Here is a 17,822-nt window from a genome sequence, read left to right as displayed (position 1 = left end):
CAAAGTGTTCACATTTTAATATATTTTAAAATGTATATATTATGTCAATTTTGTTCTATAAAAATAAAGTATTAAATCATCTTGAATTAATATAAAATTTTGTACATAATATTTAAAAATAAAGAATTTTTAATTTAATAATAAATTTTAAAAAATCATATTTAATTAAAAACTATTAAATAATATAATAATTATTAAAATTTACATCAATATTGTGTCAACCCTTCTTTTATATATATCTGTGTGTGATCAGTTTTTCATAGTAAGCCTAATATGATGGACAACTTTTTTTTTGTTAGGTGTTTATTAATGTGAAGAAAGAGTGATAATTCACATTTTGACTTTTGGTTTCAAACAAACACTAAGTTTTCATGAGCATTAAAAACAATTAATTTTGTTGAAATTGATTCTTCGTGGATCTTGCGAGAATGACGGAAGAGAGATATTAATTGGCAACAAGGTGGCAATACATCATCAGCATTTGCACCGATTTACGCATTATGCTCACTCTAATCATGTCAGATTCGAGGAAAACATGGAAATGAATGAGAACAAACAGCAATTAGAGAAACAAATGAGCAGTTAATTCTATATTATATACTCCATAATACCTATGCTTCTTACCTGCCCCACCCCACCAAATATTAAATCATACATGGTAAACACAATAACTTCTTAATTAGGTTGTTCCACTTCCACATTGGACTATACATAATTTTCATTATTCCCCATAATTAAACTATATCCTATCAATTATATAAACAGAAACCCAACTCTTTCTTTCCTAGACCTATAGCCAATAATGGAAAACCTTCGACCATTGATTTACAAAAGCCCCACAAGGAGAAGCTCTAGGAGATCAACAAAGTATCTTGGTGTGAGAAAAAGGGCATGGGGAAGATATGCTGCTGAGATTAGGAACCCTTATACGAAAGAGAGACACTGGCTAGGCACATTTGACACTGCTGAGGCTGCCATAGCTTATGATATTTCTTCTATCAACATTTGTGGCATTATTAATGCAAGAACTAATTTTCATTACCCTTTTCTGTCTCTTCCACCACCTCCTCCACCGCCACCACCCACCCCGGGGTTGGATCCAAGTGTTGGAGGTTGTCCAGAGATGAATGGTGTTTACGAAGGCGATGATGAATGTTTAGTCATTGCTTCCATTTTGCAAAGCTTTTCTAATTCTGGTAACTGTTCTTTCTAGTTCTTGGCTCCAACAAGGCCTAAAACCCCTTCCCCTTAATAGTCCTAGCTGCTCAATCCAAATAATATATTTTCTTTCCTTGCTGTATTAGGTGGTCCTTTTTTTTTTTATTATTTAAGGTATTACTCGATTGAAAGATTAATGTGCCTAAGATATTGAAATTTATATAATAAATTAATTTTTTGATAAATATTTTTTAATAAAATACATGGACAAAAAAATTATCTCAATAGACATTATTTTTAGAGAATACATAAAAAGTTTTTACTTTTATGAAAATTGACATGGGGAATGTTGATTTTTAATGTTTAATTTTTTATTTAAAAATATTATTTTTAAAAATATTATTTCTCATATATAATTTTTGCATAGATTTCTTATAAAATGATTCTTATGAAAAAGTAAAAAATCAATTTTATTAAAATAAAAATGTCATATTACCTTTATCTTCTTAATTAATATGGTAAAAAAAAATTCTCATGTAACATTTAAAAACATTTTTAAAAACCCTTACGATTAATTAAACAATTTTTCATAAAGTCTAATCATTATAATTTTGAAGCATAAAAGAATTTTTCATCTACCAATAATACCATAAGACTTTGTCCAAAATTTGTACGCATTTAATTTCTTGTTACTTGAACTGAACTAAAGTGGCTAAATATTCTAATTATTCCTATATATAAATTATGTTTGATTATAAAAGAAAAGACATACAAATAACAAGTGTCTTTACTTCTTCTTTTTTTTCTACCACTGCCCATTGAATGACAGAGGTTTCCATTATGTTTACGGATCTAACCTATTTGAATGGTTGACACTGTTGCTGACCTCTTGATGAATTCAAATGATATAATTAATGGTTTGCTGACCGTTAAGTCTCAATTTTACTTTTTTTTGGACAAGGCTTAATGAGCAATTCCACTCGTTCTTTGAACCATTGCAATATAATTGTTCTCTTTTTAGTTCATTTTGTGTGCAGATATAACTAACCCAAATTTAGCTAACAATACATTAATACACCTCATTTTTTGTGCAGGTATTGAGCTAGAGAATTGAGGATTGAAGACTCTTAGGATTGGAAATATAAGAAGCTAAGGAGCAGAGCAGGGTGTCTGCGCCGGGCGCAAGATGACCCGCGCCGGGCGTGATCGAGACAGAGAGTGACTCAAAGTCTCTGGAAGACATTGCGCCGAGCGCAAAAGGAATTGCGCCGGGCATGTACTGAGGCAGAAAATGCTTAACTTCTTGGAAGGCCCTGCGCCGGGCGCTACGACTTATGCGCCGGGCGCGTAAACCCTAATTTGACTCCCCAAGCTCGTATTTGAAGGCATTTTCGGGGACTTTTCTCCCCATTCACGCAGGGGCGCCTCCAGGAGCTGCGGAAGGGATTCCCAGGGCTTGGGACCGTTCGTGTGTGGGTCTTTCCTTCGATTCTTCATTTCTCCCTTCATCTCTATTTTGTATTTACCCTCATTGTTGAGTGGTTCTATCCATTTTTGTGGGATTAGATGTAACCAACGTACTCTATTGTAATCCTTACGTTTTTAATGATATATATACATGTTGTTTCATTCTTTGTTGTGTACGTTTCGATGTTTAATGCTTGCTTTGAATTGATCACCCTTTGCATGATTTAAGGTTCCATTGAGTATTGGGAAATACCATTGAAACTAGTTCTGAAACATATGCCTAGTGGGGATTGTATCTAGGGATAGAGCTTGACTCATTAGTAATCTTAAACCCTAGCCCGTAATGCGGGTGTAAATATTGGGTACTAAAGGGATTGATATTCAATATCCGCACCTAGGCTCTTGCTCTAAGGGATTAGGTTTGAGTAAACTTATGGGTTAACTGAGCAATGTATGTAACAAGAGATTAAGGATTCATTAGTGTAACGTTTGGTGAAGTCTGACCCCCACAACCTCACAATACCATTATACCATTTCTTACCTTTTCCACTCACAATCAACTATTTTTGTAGTTTAACATTCCAATAGTCACAACCTTGAATTCACATGACAAACTATGAAATTGGAATCATTCTTTAGTCACGAATAGTTAATAAATGTTTATGTTACTTTCTAATCCCTGTGGATACGATAATTTTACTACTTGAACGGCCGGTATACTTGTCGTGTTTAAGACCGTTGATAGAATTAAACTGATTTACAATTATAACAAAAGTATTTCAACGGAAATCTCAACACTGACATATGATAATGTTCGCTGACAGGATAATTTTTTAATTTTTTATCAGGCTGATGCCAGAATATACGAATAAATATGCAAATTTGAGGGATAGTTCATGGCATCCCATTCGAAAATTGTTGCTTATGCTGTTATGCATTAATGGAAAAATAATTAAAAATATTTCTAAAAGTGTTAAATTATGAAAGTTAATTATTAATATTTCACACAGATAATATAATTATTAAAAAAATATAATCATATTGTAGAATTTGACACTCACTTCGAATGTTTATATATGTAAGTATGTATCTAACTCGGTATTGTTAAAGATTAATTTATAAAATTAGTGAAAGTTAGGACAAAAATAATTATACATAATTTTGGATACATGAATAACGAAAAAAATATAAAAAATAAAATTAAAATACTCTAATTTTACATGGATTAATAACAATAATTTCATATTATAATGAGATAAAAAAAATCATGCTTAATTAGACTTTGTGCTATTCAAGTTTCATAACTTTTCCACATTTGTCTCTCACATCTTGCTTACCATATCATATTTTTGTAATTTTGCACTCATTTTGCCGGTCGTAAAATGTTTGTTAAATTACATGTAGAAAATATTTAATATACAAAAAATAATTTTACTTTCTTATAAATATGACGTATATGATGTCAAAATGTTAATTTTTTGACCAACCAAACTAGAAGTGTTTAAAATTGAACTAATCCAAAAAGAAAATCTACAAATAAATAATAAAAAAATTGAAAACTAATGAAATATCACAAATTAACAATTCAATTCAATTTGATTTTCAAATTTTCAAAATAGTGTAATTTGATTTGATTTTTGGATTGGAATGTGAAATGCTTCAAATCAAATCAAATCGCACTTATTTATAAAAAAAATTCAAATAGATGGTGAAGAAATATAAAATTGATACATAACATAAAAGGTATTTTATAAAATTATAAATTATTAAACTAAATTTTAAAATAAAAATTATTTATATCGTTCAAAAATTATTATTTTTTTAGTGACAAACTATATATGTAAGAGAAAAATTATTTAATATGATAACTAAAATTGTATTGAAGAAATATTTTTACTAAAATAATAAAATAATAATTGGTGTTAAATATATTAAGTGACTAAAATATTTTAATATTTATATACTTTTAATTTTATATTTAACATAACATAATATTGTATATTTTTAGTTAATTTTTGAATAATGAATTTTAAAAACTATAAAAATCAAATCAAACTAAACTATAAAAATTATTAGTTTGATTTGATTTAAATTTCATAATTCATTCAAATTAAATAAACTGAATCATACATAATTTTCTTGTTTGTTTGGAGTGACTTTTAAAGTAAAAATTGAACCAAATAATTATACCACAAAAACCCCTAAACCAAACAAATTTTCATAATCATGTAATGAAAAGGGTTATCAACTTTTGTGTAACAAACATAGCCTAATTGACATAATTACACGTACACGGTGGATTAAGTTTATTTTTTTTAAAAAAATTAAAAGATAAAACGGTTTAAAAATTTATAATTATCATTATACTTTAACACCATTTTTTAAGAACCATTTTATTTTTAAGAAGAAAAAAAATTAATAATCCAAGTATATATGTAATGGCGGCAATTCATTATTGACATATCATCACTTTGTTTATCATTTAAAAATCATTTGACGATTGGATGAATTAAATACGCAAAATTGCAAAAAAATAAAATGAAAAAAATACAAATTGCAAAAAAAAAAAAAATTGTGACAAAATTGTTATTAAAATTAAGAAATTTAAGTGGTATAATTACACAAAAACCTTGAAATTAGATTTATTAGGAGACAAATAAATCATATTATCTATACACTAACTAGGTTATCAAGATTGTATGTGGCAATGGGAGTTGCTTATAAGTAACCCCATTGCAGATGCTCTAAGTAGTGGATGATTGGTATCTTTAATTTTGTGTTTTAGTTGAGTCTTTGAGATTGGTGAACTAGGTCGATCAACTTGCCTCCTATTATAGGCTTGATCGGCATCTTGACGATGTACTAGGTTGGTCATCATTTGATCTATGAGAAAGTAATCAGTTACTTATAGATCTATAAAGGTACAATAAGTAATTTCATGGCTAAAGTCCATATATATATATATATATAAACTTGATAGATTGACATTTAGTTTATACTAAAGGTCAACCACATGCTTATATGAAGATACACAACTCTTTAGTTTCAAGTCTAAAAGACAAATAAATTAATTAGTTAAGTCATCTCATTGACCATTTATCATTTACACTATAAGAAATGTCAGATATAGTGACATAAAAAAATATCAGTATAGATATAATATATGTATATATCTATATAACATATATAATTACACATAATTTTAGTATTTATTTTAAATAAAATTTAATAACATATTTTATATATTATTATAATTTATATTTATATTTTTTAACAATATAACAAAATATATTGTATTTATTGTGGTATTATAACTATCGACACTTAATTAACCTTAGCTAGAGTAGCATAAGCATGTAAGAATGTGGTGGGTCAGTCTCGAGCCTGTGAGGGTACACTGTCGTCAATACTCTTTCTTTTTAATCTCTTTTGTATTTAATTTTATCTCTTATAACTCTTCTATTATTATTTTTTTTTCTTTATCTCTCCTTTTTCCAATCCAATCTAACTCCATTTTGGGATGGATGATGGATGTATAGCACTCCATCAAATATATATAGCAGTGATACTTGAAAAAAAAAAAATTTCATAGTGATACTGACGAAATAAGAGCACATAATTTTTACTACGCACTAGCTTCTTTCTGATAGCTCAGACCTCACAGTCTCCTTGTCTCGTCGTTTTTTTAGGTGGATGAACGTACGTTGCCTCTTTTTTAGCCCCACTTTATGCCGAGAAAGAAAGAAAAAACGGTGGCACAAAATAAGGTATATATGTGATACTACGATGCTAAAAATAAAATCTCTTACACTGTATCAAGGACGGAGCCAAGGGGGACCTACGGGTGCCACGGCCCCCCCAACAATTTTAATTTTTTTTTATATACATATATATTACTATATGGCACCCCCTATTTTTAATATAAACTCATATTTTTAATATAAACTCATATGTATATTACTATATGGCACCCCCTATATGGCACCCCCAGTATTGAAATCCTGGCTCCGTACCTAGTATCAAGTAAGGCACAAGCTAGCAGATATTGATAAGGAATGAAATGACAGCTGGTCAGACCTTTCTATATATATATTTGCATAAATATTTAATTCCCACACACAACTCTATCTCAAAATGCCAAACAAGAAGTACAATAGGTTGAACAAATAGCTACAGAAAGCAAAGCTTGTGTTTAGAATTTAGATTAATTTAGATCAGCATATTTATTGACCCTAGAGTAAGTCCTGACCTTAAGAGTACCACACCTTATAAGTTCCTGCAGAAAAAGCAATATTAACCAGATTATTAGTTAAAAATGCAAATTAAATGGGGTTTGAGATTTGACAACTGGAGAAGCTTACTAACATTTGAGAAGTTGAACCTGGTACAAAACAACCAACTGCAAAGTCATGGTAATATATTAATTATGCTGAGGGCCTGACCCGCTGCTAAGATCAGGACTTCGACTAGCATTATCGCGTTTTGCCAATGAATCAGCTTTATTCTACACAAAATGTTTCAAGATTTTGGTCACTAGTACAAAAAAGTTAATGGGGTTTGTATCTTAATTATTATTAGAAGTTATAAGGTGATGCAGACGATAAATTTTTAACTAATTTCTACATGATATATAACTTTTTTCTTGCCTTAAATATATATATATATGATGTAGAGATATGTGGAGAATATAAATACGTGATGATGTTGTTGGACCAAATAATTTCTCGGATTGTTACACAAAAGCACATGTACACAAAGTAGATAGCATTGAATGGTTTGATTACTTGCGATAAATGATGGATGTTGAGCATCTGGTGAGGTTTTCTGGGTGCTGGTTGGAGAGTTAGTAGTAGAATCTGCAGCTGGAGGAGTTTGGGGCTGTGAGCGCGTTGTGGTTCCTTCAGACTCGATTCCTAGACACCTCAAGAGAGGCCTGAGGGCTTCTTCAAGAAAATAGCATGGATGTTTCACATTGAAAATGCATGTCCTTTCTTCTTCTTGCGATGATGACCCTTTCATCTTCTTCACCTTCTGCGTCTCTCAATCAATCTTATGCTTTAATTCTGCTTTTTTTCCTAAGCCCACCACCCCCTAATAAATGCACTCCCTTCTCCAAAACTTTAATAGGTTGCTACTTCATATTTCATATACTTTAATTAGATACCTCAGTTACTATATCTAAGTACGCTAAATACATGTAATAAGATATAGGAGTATCAAATATACGTATATATAATATTTGGATACGTGAAACATATAAGATCTCGCATTGTTTAATAATATCTTCGTACTAGTGTATATAAATAAAAATATATTTTTTTTTTAAATTAATTTTATAAAGTTAAATTAACCTCGTACGAAAAAGAAAATATTATGCTTATGTATCGGTGGAAGGTAGTATAATGAAAATGTGGAATATGTTTGAATTAAGTAGCCGGTGCTGGAACTGAACATGGTGTGTAGGTAGCACTTGAAAGGATCAATTAATGCTCTGGCATATAGAATGAATTGAAGAGTTATAAAAGCTATGGTACCTACTCCGGTAAAGATGTCAGGTGATAGCATTAAATATTTACTGGGTGAATGTAATTGTATATATCCTTTTGTCCTTATTTCACCTAATCTCATTTACCATTACTTCCTTCGTTCATTCTCATCTCATGTGAAGATTAGTCTTACCAAGTATTAATTAGACCCCTTCCACGTGGTTAACTTCTCCCTCCATTTGACACATGAGAGAGCCTGTTTCATACAAAGTGTACTTTTGTAAAATTTATTTTTCTATTTTTAAGAAAATATATTGACACTCTATCAAAAAATATATATATTGACACATATAAGCACGTTCATTATGTTTAGAAATTCATACACTTGTTTTGACTGAGATTTATAAATAAATATAAATAGATTTTTTACATGCAAAATAGCCATCAATTTTGTTGATGATTGATCTTTGTCAACCCCGTTCATTTTAAAAATCTGTTTGGATTTTTTAATTACTAGATCTCTTTGGGTTTAGCACTCAAAATGTCAGACTAGGCTTTCCTGTTGCTTTATACACACAAGATGTTGTCAGGCTTCAGCCAGAGTACAATATGGGCCTTAGCCCATTGTCTCTAGATTTACAATTGTAAAACCCAATCTTAACATAAACAAATGCTTCGACCCAAAATTAAAGAAAAGTATAAATCGTAAACAATTGCCCAGCACGACCCATCTCATTTTATTTTAAACTTCGTCCGTGTTTGCAACGAATTTATAACACAAAATCAAAACAAAACTTGATATGAAAAAAAAAAAAAAAAAAAAAAAAGTTCAAAGTTTTTAAGCCATGCGACAATTTTGTGGGTACACAAACTAGGATATTTTTTTCATCAGAAAACTACAATAAATTTCATGTCCATAAAACGAGTCTGACTAATTCTGTCGCCTTTGTTCAATTAAAAATAAATTTAAAATGGCAAAAAAGTTCGTTAAAATAAATAATATTAATTATTTAATTAAAAATAATAAAGTAAAGAGACAGAGAGACGTGTGAAGATATGGGTTAGGCCCAAACTGTGAATTAGGGAAGGAGTCCATGTTGAAAAGGCAAGGGGCTTTTGGATGGGCCCCTGGGACGAATGTCTGGTGAATGCGACCATTTGGTTATTTGTATGCAGAAAAACATAATTTATTTGCAGTGCATGGCTCCAAACGAAAAAGAAAATAAAAAAAAGTGACACACGTGGGAGTGGGAAAGTACCTCTCTACCAAATCAAGCACTTAACATAAAAGTCCAAAATGAGTGGGTTTGGAATTAAATCGGATGGTGTTAGAGAAATAGATGGATGGATGGGTACATGTTATGTAACTAGGAAAATGTCTCTTTCTCTCAGCACCACAAACTTCTACCTTTGTGTTTGTCTTCATGGTTGGAGGCACCCCATAACAAACATTTATATCTTTTATTATCCACTGCTTTTTATATTTTTAACATTGCTACGTCCCTTTTCTCTTTTTCATACCATCCAATTAATAATTATTATTTTTGTTTTGTTTTCTCTAAGCAAACTTTTGTTGCCAAATTTAAAAATAACTCACGGTTTTTATTTCCACATCGGAGAATTTTGGAACAATGTTTATTAGTATTTTTTGTCATTAAATAATTATAAGAACGGATTTTATTAGTAGAAAATGTACGTGAAGTACAAACTAATTTAACACCCTTTTTTTTCTTTCTTTTAAAACAGGAAGAGATGGAATTTGGAGTTGGAGAAAATAATTAGGGAACTTCGTTATAGAAAATAAAAATATATATTAATTAAAATCTAATGGTTGAATAGACCAAGATTCGAGTCTCAGTATAATTAGAAGTATAATTACATGTAAGAATATTGAGTTCTTAAACATATAATTGAATTGTACTTAAATGTTTTAATCTATCTACTAAAATGTTTAGACAATCGCAACATGCATAATTTATTTTAACAAAGACATTTTAAAAAAATAATAATAATAATAAAAGGTTTAAATATCTTTTTAATTATTAATTTTATCTTTTAATTCTTATAATTTAAAATAAATCTTTTTAAGTATATAAGAATGTTTAAAATTGAACCAATACAAACAAAAAAAACTACAAATTAATTAAAAAAAAACAATAATCAATTGAAAAGCGTAAATTAACGATTTGATTTAATTTAATTTTTAAATTTTCAAAATTGCACGATTTTGTTCGATTTTCAAATTGAAATGTGAAATCATTCAAATCAAAATGAATTGCATTTATTTGTAAATATATTTTTTTAAAGGCACACTTAATAAGGTTTGGATTTCATAATTTATTTTAAATCGAACCACACTTAACTTTCTTGTTTGATTCAAGTGACTTTAAAGGCACGTTGGGAGCTTCCCAACTTTTCAGACCCTATATTTACATTTTTAATCTTTTTTAATCTCTTTGGCTAATTTCTTTATAATATTTATGTGTGAGTGGCGTGGATTTATTAAATCCACATGACAATGATGTATTTGATTTTGTGAACGGTGATGTGTCACTTAATGATTTGAGATAAAAAATGAAGAGTTTGGATGATTTTGTGAACAATTAATATTTGCAATGATTGTATGTGATCCAAATGAACAAGCAAATTATTGATGACGGTGAAGTAAACCATTAAGTGACATATCGTTGCTCGAAAAAATAAGTTCATCACTGTCATATGAATTTAACAAGTCAATGTCATTCACACATAAAATAATGTTATAAAAAAAATAGAATAGACTAATTAAATAAGATTCAAAAAAAATGTAAGTATAGAGACTAAAATTATTTATTTTAAATTATATGAACTAAAAGGTTAAATAAGTGAAAATATAGAGACTAAAAAAGGTATTTTAACCAAAATAAAATTATAAAATGTTGGGTTATTTACATATATACTTGACATGATTTTATTTTTTTACATAAGATTATAATTAATTTTTTATTTGATTTGAAGGGGAAAATCATTAAATCAACTATAACATCTAGTTTAAAAAAAAATCATTAATTAATTAAAATATTAGTTCAAATTAGAGTAAAAAGACTTTTGAAACTATAAGTGTTTTAAGTTGTTGGGTTTCTTCCTATGAGCCAATAACTTTTCGTTAACCAACGCAGAGATGTTAGTTAACCTTTTTTTTTTCTTCCTATCTGGCTTCCTTCAAATGCTCTATGGCATTGGAATTATGTGTGGAGGAGCTTGGAGTTTGAGGAGAAGAGAATAAATACTCTAATGTATAGTTGTTTTTGTAAGAGTTTTTTTTCAACTAAAGAAGAGTGAGTTGTCTAGTTCATGGATGTGAAATAATTGTGAGTAGTAAGGTTGTCCCTTTATCTCATTAGTCTTAATGATTGTATGATTTTGAAAGGATTCTAAATGTCTTGAAAGTGTGCTAAATATTATGATTATATTTTTGTTTTGCTTTGTGAATGACTAGATGAATTAATTATATTATTTGTTCTTGACATATTATTATAAGAGCTTGAATGTTATGGTCACTGATTTGATTAATTCCAATTGAGTTATATGCGTTGTGATTAGATGAATCAATTGTATTCATTGGACCTTGTAATTAATAGTGAACTCGCACGTAATGAACCTATTATAAGAGCTTAGAAGGTGCTTCGAAAAGCAAAATTAATTCACAATTTTGGGAACTAGTATTTTAAGAGCATGGGTGTGTTCAAATGAGTAAAATTGTGTTAGAGTTGACCACAATCGTACTCAATGTAAGTATAATCATGTTAAAAGTAACACAGGCATGCTAGGTTAGTCATGACCATACTCATTTTTCAAAATAGAAAAATGAGTTTACAAATATATACTTGCTTAAGGGTAGCATAATCATGCTCCAAAAAGGAGCAATAAAGTGGGATGTAGAACATAGACATGCTTAATGATAGTATAACCATGTTTAGAAGCAAGGTGGAGTTATGAGAAACCAAATGAAAATGTTGATCTCTTATTGACAGAAGATGTTGCCTTTAGGATCTAGTTATCGAGAAGTGAAAGGTATAAAGAATTACAATGAAGTTAAGATAAGAGTACTAATATGTGTTATCAAGAGTTTGAGAACAAATAAGAACAATTGAGCTTAAGACAGTTGAACAAATGATAACTGTTGAACAATTGAATAGTAGAATTGATTGAGTAATTAATTATGACATACATCACTTCTATAACTTGTGTTTTTATAAAGTAGTGTTGAGAAATATGATGTCAATAAAGTCTCTTAGTTATTGATATATCCAAATTTTGGGGGTCAACTTAATTTAAAAACTTTGGTCACACATTATAATGAATGTGAGTGGAATCAATATATCCAAATCTTGGGAGTCAACTTGATTTTTATAATGAGTGCGAGGGATTTAACAAAACCATTTGATCATGATACACCTTGATGAGTCTTTATTTTATTATAAGAATTAAGAATTTTATTTTATTTTATTTTATCTTAGAATATTTAAACAATAAAATTAAATTTTATTCTATTATATATTATTTGACTCTATTTAACTGTACTTTACTTTTTTCTTAGACTTCAAAATTCACACGCTTGATGGTGTTTTACTTTTTCTTAATTTAATTTCTTTTCATCTATTAAAATAGAACCTAGTTAATGAATTAAACTAAAAGAATGAAGTAATGACAAAAGTTACGATAGAAAGAATCTGAGTAATAAGAACGGAAAAGATAAATGCACTCTATTGTATCGCAAGTCTCGTCATGGACATGGAGTGCAATTAGTGGTAGTGCCCCCACTTTGAGACTTTGGGTCACATGCTATGGTATAGTACCTCCTCCTTCACACCAAAAGATCACCATCGAAATCATTCATCCCTAGAAAGCAGTAGAGAAAAAAAAATAGAAGATAAAGATAGCATAGCATGGGTGGCCAATTTAGAGAAAAGAAAATAAAATCATTGAAAAGTTGTAACATAACATGAGAAGAAGCTCTCGCTCCACAATTTAAGCCCCAAATAATGGTGAATAGCAAGGATAATATGGCGGAAAGGATACAGTGTTGTTTGCACCTAAACTTTTACTAACGTGGCTGACACAAATTGACATTTCATGACCATAATTCATCTCATACTCCCATGTTTTAGGCTTTTTATTTTAAGACCCCTTCAAGAACAACTACAAGGCAAAAAGATAGTGTAGTGCAGCAACTACGTGTGCTTATACAATGATATGTGAATGATAAAATTTAAAAATATCACATGACTATTTTAATAACTAATAATATGCATTTATGTTTTAAATATTATTATTTTAATATAATTTATATTATATTTATTATTTTTCATTTCTCATAATTATAATTAAGTGTCAATTTTGTTTAGATAATGTCACTTTCTGATACTGACGTTGAAAAAAGTATGCAAGTGCTGCATTAAGTCAACTTTGTATTTTGGCTAGAAATATTTTTTACATCACATTAATTACTTTTAAATGCTTATCAATAGCCTGCTTACTGCTTAGGAAGTTAATTAGCCCATTATTCTTGAGATGAGAGATAATCAGTAATGCGTTGAGCTGAAATATGGATAGCTAATTAATGCATTGATCAAAATATTTTATAAATGTCCACTTTTATTTTTGGGTAATCCTCTTTGAACAACCCTCTCTTGCCCCAAAAATAAAAGATATATAAATGAAAGAAAATCCCTCTTGCCCCCATTGATTTAAACCAATTGGAAGAATGAAGCTTTTTCAAGAAATTTGTATAAAAAATAAATAAATAAATAAAAATCTCTGTGGCTATGGCAGTATATATAGCCCCTTCCCTCATGGATCTCTTTAATTTGTCCTCATTTCTTGTCATGATTCGAAGCTTAAGTATCAATCTCTGAATCCTCACTTGTATAAAGCCAGAAATAGAGATAGAGAGAGAAATCATGACTCTGACCAAGTGTTTGTACTGTTCCACCATTTTCAAGCATGAATAAGACTAATAATAATATGGAAGAAGCTCATAGTTTTAAAAAAGTTGTGAGGCATATTAATTTCTACTTATTTATGCAAACAATAAGAAAATGATTTGCTGTGGTTTAAATAAAAATTAGACGAACTGTAACGATATGTTTATAATAAACTTTATACATGATCAGCAGCAACCTCATGAACTACACGAAAGAAAATAAATCTCGACATGAACGAATAAAAAATAATAATTATCAATGATTAAAAAGCTGTATTACACGTGAAGATAAATAGAATTATTATACATAAATTTATGACAAATATTTAAATCGACAGTGATTATTTTATAATTGATGAAGGCCCAAATACAGCTTGAACTAACTTTAAGTTGAAGGAGTTTGCATTTGTTAATTTTGTTTGCGAAAAAAAGTAAGATGTATACATTTTATTTCATTAATTTGTCTCCGCTGTGTATGGAATGATGCCAAAGTGACATTTCCGAAATTCCAATATATGCATGCGAATAATAGTCCCAGAAATACTACATTAGCCATTATTTGATTTTATTTTTTGTTTTAATTAATTATGAAAAAGTTAAAAGATTAATTTTTAATATATCACTTTCTGAAATGCCACTTGCTGTTGGTCCCACAACCCCTTTCTGAATCGCAAAAAGTTGTGCTACAGTCAAATGAAGTTATGACAACTATTGTAAATCTCACTTAAAATATTACAAACTTGCATCTTGCAATTGTGTTATGTAGGGGTTTAAAGTGTCATTGTCAAGTGTAGTTATTTAAAGTTTAAAATTGAATAATAATATAAATGTGGAAAGTCAACTTATTTAAACTAGTAAATATTCTAAGCTAAACTCGAATTGTGGATCAGTTTAATGGTGATAATTAATATAACATGCACAGTTGAAATTTTATTGTTTTTATTTACTCATAAAAAAATGTACATATTTAGTTCATGTTTGAGTATATTTATAATTTAATTAAATATATCTAGTTCCTAAATTTTTTATCAATTTTTAATTTTCAGTCTTAAAACAAATTTTATTTAACTTTAGTTTCTAAAATGTTTCTGTGCGAAAAAAATCTTGATGCTAATGACCAAAAATGATAATAAGAAAAAAAGTTTAGAAATTGAAATTGAAAATTGACGAAACTTCATAATTGAAATAATAAAGAAATTGTTCAGAAATAAAAATAAAAAAAAATTGTCAAAAGTTCAAAGAAAAAAAATATTTAATCCTTTATAATTTTCCAGTGCTAATTTTTAGTCATCAAAATGCGTTTATAGTTGACTAATTTATAGTTTAACAGATATTTTTATGATAAAAGATGTAAAGATAAATAGAATTAATCCTAATGATGTAATTAAAATAAACAATTAATATTAAATTAGTGTTTTAATATATTTGATGTATAAATTATATGTTTACTAGGATAACTAAATTTTATAATAAGTTATATATATATAATACTATACTTGATTCTCATATACATAATACATGAGTCTACAAGTACCTATACCGTTGATTGAGAACATAGAATAATTAATAATAATCTTTAGATTAAAATAAATAGCTTAAATTAAAAAATATTATTACATATTTTTGTTATCATAGTTCTCTTTATTGTTATTATTCTCGCCGTCATTATTAGAACTGTCATCATCACTAATTCACCATCTTCATTGCACTTCTGCTATATCACCATTGATGTTACCACCAAATCATCACTATTGTTGCTACTTTTATCGAATTTTTTTTAAAAAAATACCAAAATAGCACCCTGTATATATTGATTTCCCAACTAGCACTCTTCACTGTACAAGGTCAGAATTTAGTTCCCCGGAAATCGAATTCTGACTTTCATTGTGTCCTCCCCGCCAGTGTGGGCTGCCAGAATTCGATTTCCGGGGAACCGAATTCCGGGCAGCCAATTTTTTTTTTCCATTTTTTGTTTTGTCTTTTTAGTAAATAATAAATTATATATTTAATAAAACTCAAAATTTAAATAATAATTAAATAATAAATGATAATATAATAAAATTTAAATTTTAAAAAGTTAATTACTTATAATGTTAATAAATAATAAATTTAATAAAATATATTTATAATAAATTTTAAATTTACTAAATAATATTTATAATAAGTTATATTGAAATTAAAATTGTAATTTAATAAATAGTAATTATAATAATTAATATTTATATTTATTTTAAAAAAATATTTTTAAATTTATTATTTATTAACATTATAACTTATTAACTTTTTATTATTTTAATTTTATTATAAATATAATTTATTATTTAATAATACATATTTTTCAAATTGTTTTCAAATTTAAATTTTTTTAAAATTTTAAAAAATTATAAATATAAGTTATTATAATTATTATTTATTAAATTCCAATTTTATTTTCAAATAACTTACTATAAATATTTTTTATTAAAATTAAAATTTATTATAAATATAACTTATTAAATTTATTATTTATTAACATTATAAGTTATTGAATTTTTTAAATTTAATTTTTATTATAACTATTATTTATTATTTAATTATTATTCATAATTTATTATTTACTAAAAACACAAAACGAAATATAGAAAGAAAAAAAAATTGGTTGCCCGGAATTCAGTTTCCTGGAAACCTAATTCCAGCGGCCCACGCTGGCGGGGAGGACATAGTGAAGGTCAGAATTTGGTTCTCCAGAAACCAAATTCTTACCTTATATAGTAAAATGTGCTAGTTGAAAAATTAAAGTATACAAGGTGCTATTTTGGTGTTTTTTTTTTTTTTAAATTAATATAGTAAAAAAATTTACTTCCACCACCACCGTCACTATCAACATCACTTTCATCATTATTATCGTTGTTATTACTACCATCATCACTATACTGTAGAGTGAGTAATGATGACAGTTCCATTAACAAAGATAAGGATAATAATAATAAAAAATTAGAATGATGACAATATATAATAATATTTTTTAATTTAAGTTATTTATTTAAATTTAAGAAATGTTATTAGTTGTGATCATATTAATGTGTTCTCAATTACCTCGTCAATATATATAAATTACATTTAAATTTTTCATTAACAAAACAAATCTATCCAACTTTATAATTAATCGATTAATAAAATAATTGCTCCGATTAAAGAAATATATAAGTTATTGGCAAATCTTGGTTTGCTGGATCTCTCATCAATCACAAGTTGATTGAAATTTGCCTCTTGCATTTCACATTCTTCGTTTCCCTTTAATAGAACACGTCCCATTCCTCTTTTTTTTAAATGTATAATTCTAAAACTTCACCGTAACGTGTGCAGCTGAATTAGAGAAATTATTTAACGTAATTAGTTATCGTATAAAAGAAATCTAAAAGTTTAAACTAAATCTAAATAATCAATATATATAGATGTCATCGTAATTAAATTAGACATTATTAAATTTTATTAATTACTAACTAAATAATATTTAATATAAGAATTTCTAATATGTTATTAATTTCATGTTTGGTAATAATGAAAATATCAGCTCCTATTTATTATTTTGATGATAAAAAACAGTTAGTATAGATAACTTTTATAATTTATAATGCCTTAATATATACTGTAACATGTTTTTTACCATTAATCAATTGAAGTTTTTGATTTGATGGCTTCATTGATTGATTTAATTTTTATTTATTATTTTTAAAATAATTAGTAGAATAATTTTTACACCTTTC

At 27.8% G+C, this 17,822-nt stretch overlaps 1 protein-coding gene across 1 annotated transcript; it reads left to right on the top strand.

Annotated features, from left to right (window-relative positions):
• On the top strand, nucleotides 1-3,128 carry LOC109812155 (ethylene-responsive transcription factor ERF088). The gene is made up of 2 exons (XM_083059394.1): nucleotides 1-1,196; nucleotides 2,253-3,128. The coding sequence occupies exons 1-2, from the start codon at nucleotides 803-805 to the stop codon at nucleotides 2,270-2,272; spliced, it is 414 nt and encodes a 137-aa protein (XP_082915520.1). The 5' UTR covers nucleotides 1-802; the 3' UTR covers nucleotides 2,273-3,128.
• The last annotated feature ends 14,694 nt before the right edge of the window (nucleotides 3,129-17,822 follow it).

Source organism: Cajanus cajan, chromosome 7, assembly GCF_000230855.2.
Source record: "Cajanus cajan strain Asha chromosome 7, NIPB_CcT2T_4, whole genome shotgun sequence".
Taxonomy (NCBI): domain Eukaryota; kingdom Viridiplantae; phylum Streptophyta; class Magnoliopsida; order Fabales; family Fabaceae; genus Cajanus; species Cajanus cajan.
This window is presented reverse-complemented; position numbering and strand designations above follow the sequence as displayed.

Coding starts and splice junctions, on each gene's coding strand:
- LOC109812155 (XM_083059394.1), top strand. CDS start 803: ATGGAAAACCTTCGACCATTGATTTACAAAAGCCCCACAAGGAGAAGC. Junction 1,197..2,252: donor GCAAAGCTTTTCTAATTCTG/GTAACTGTTCTT, acceptor TTTTTTGTGCAG/GTATTGAGCTAGAGAATTGA.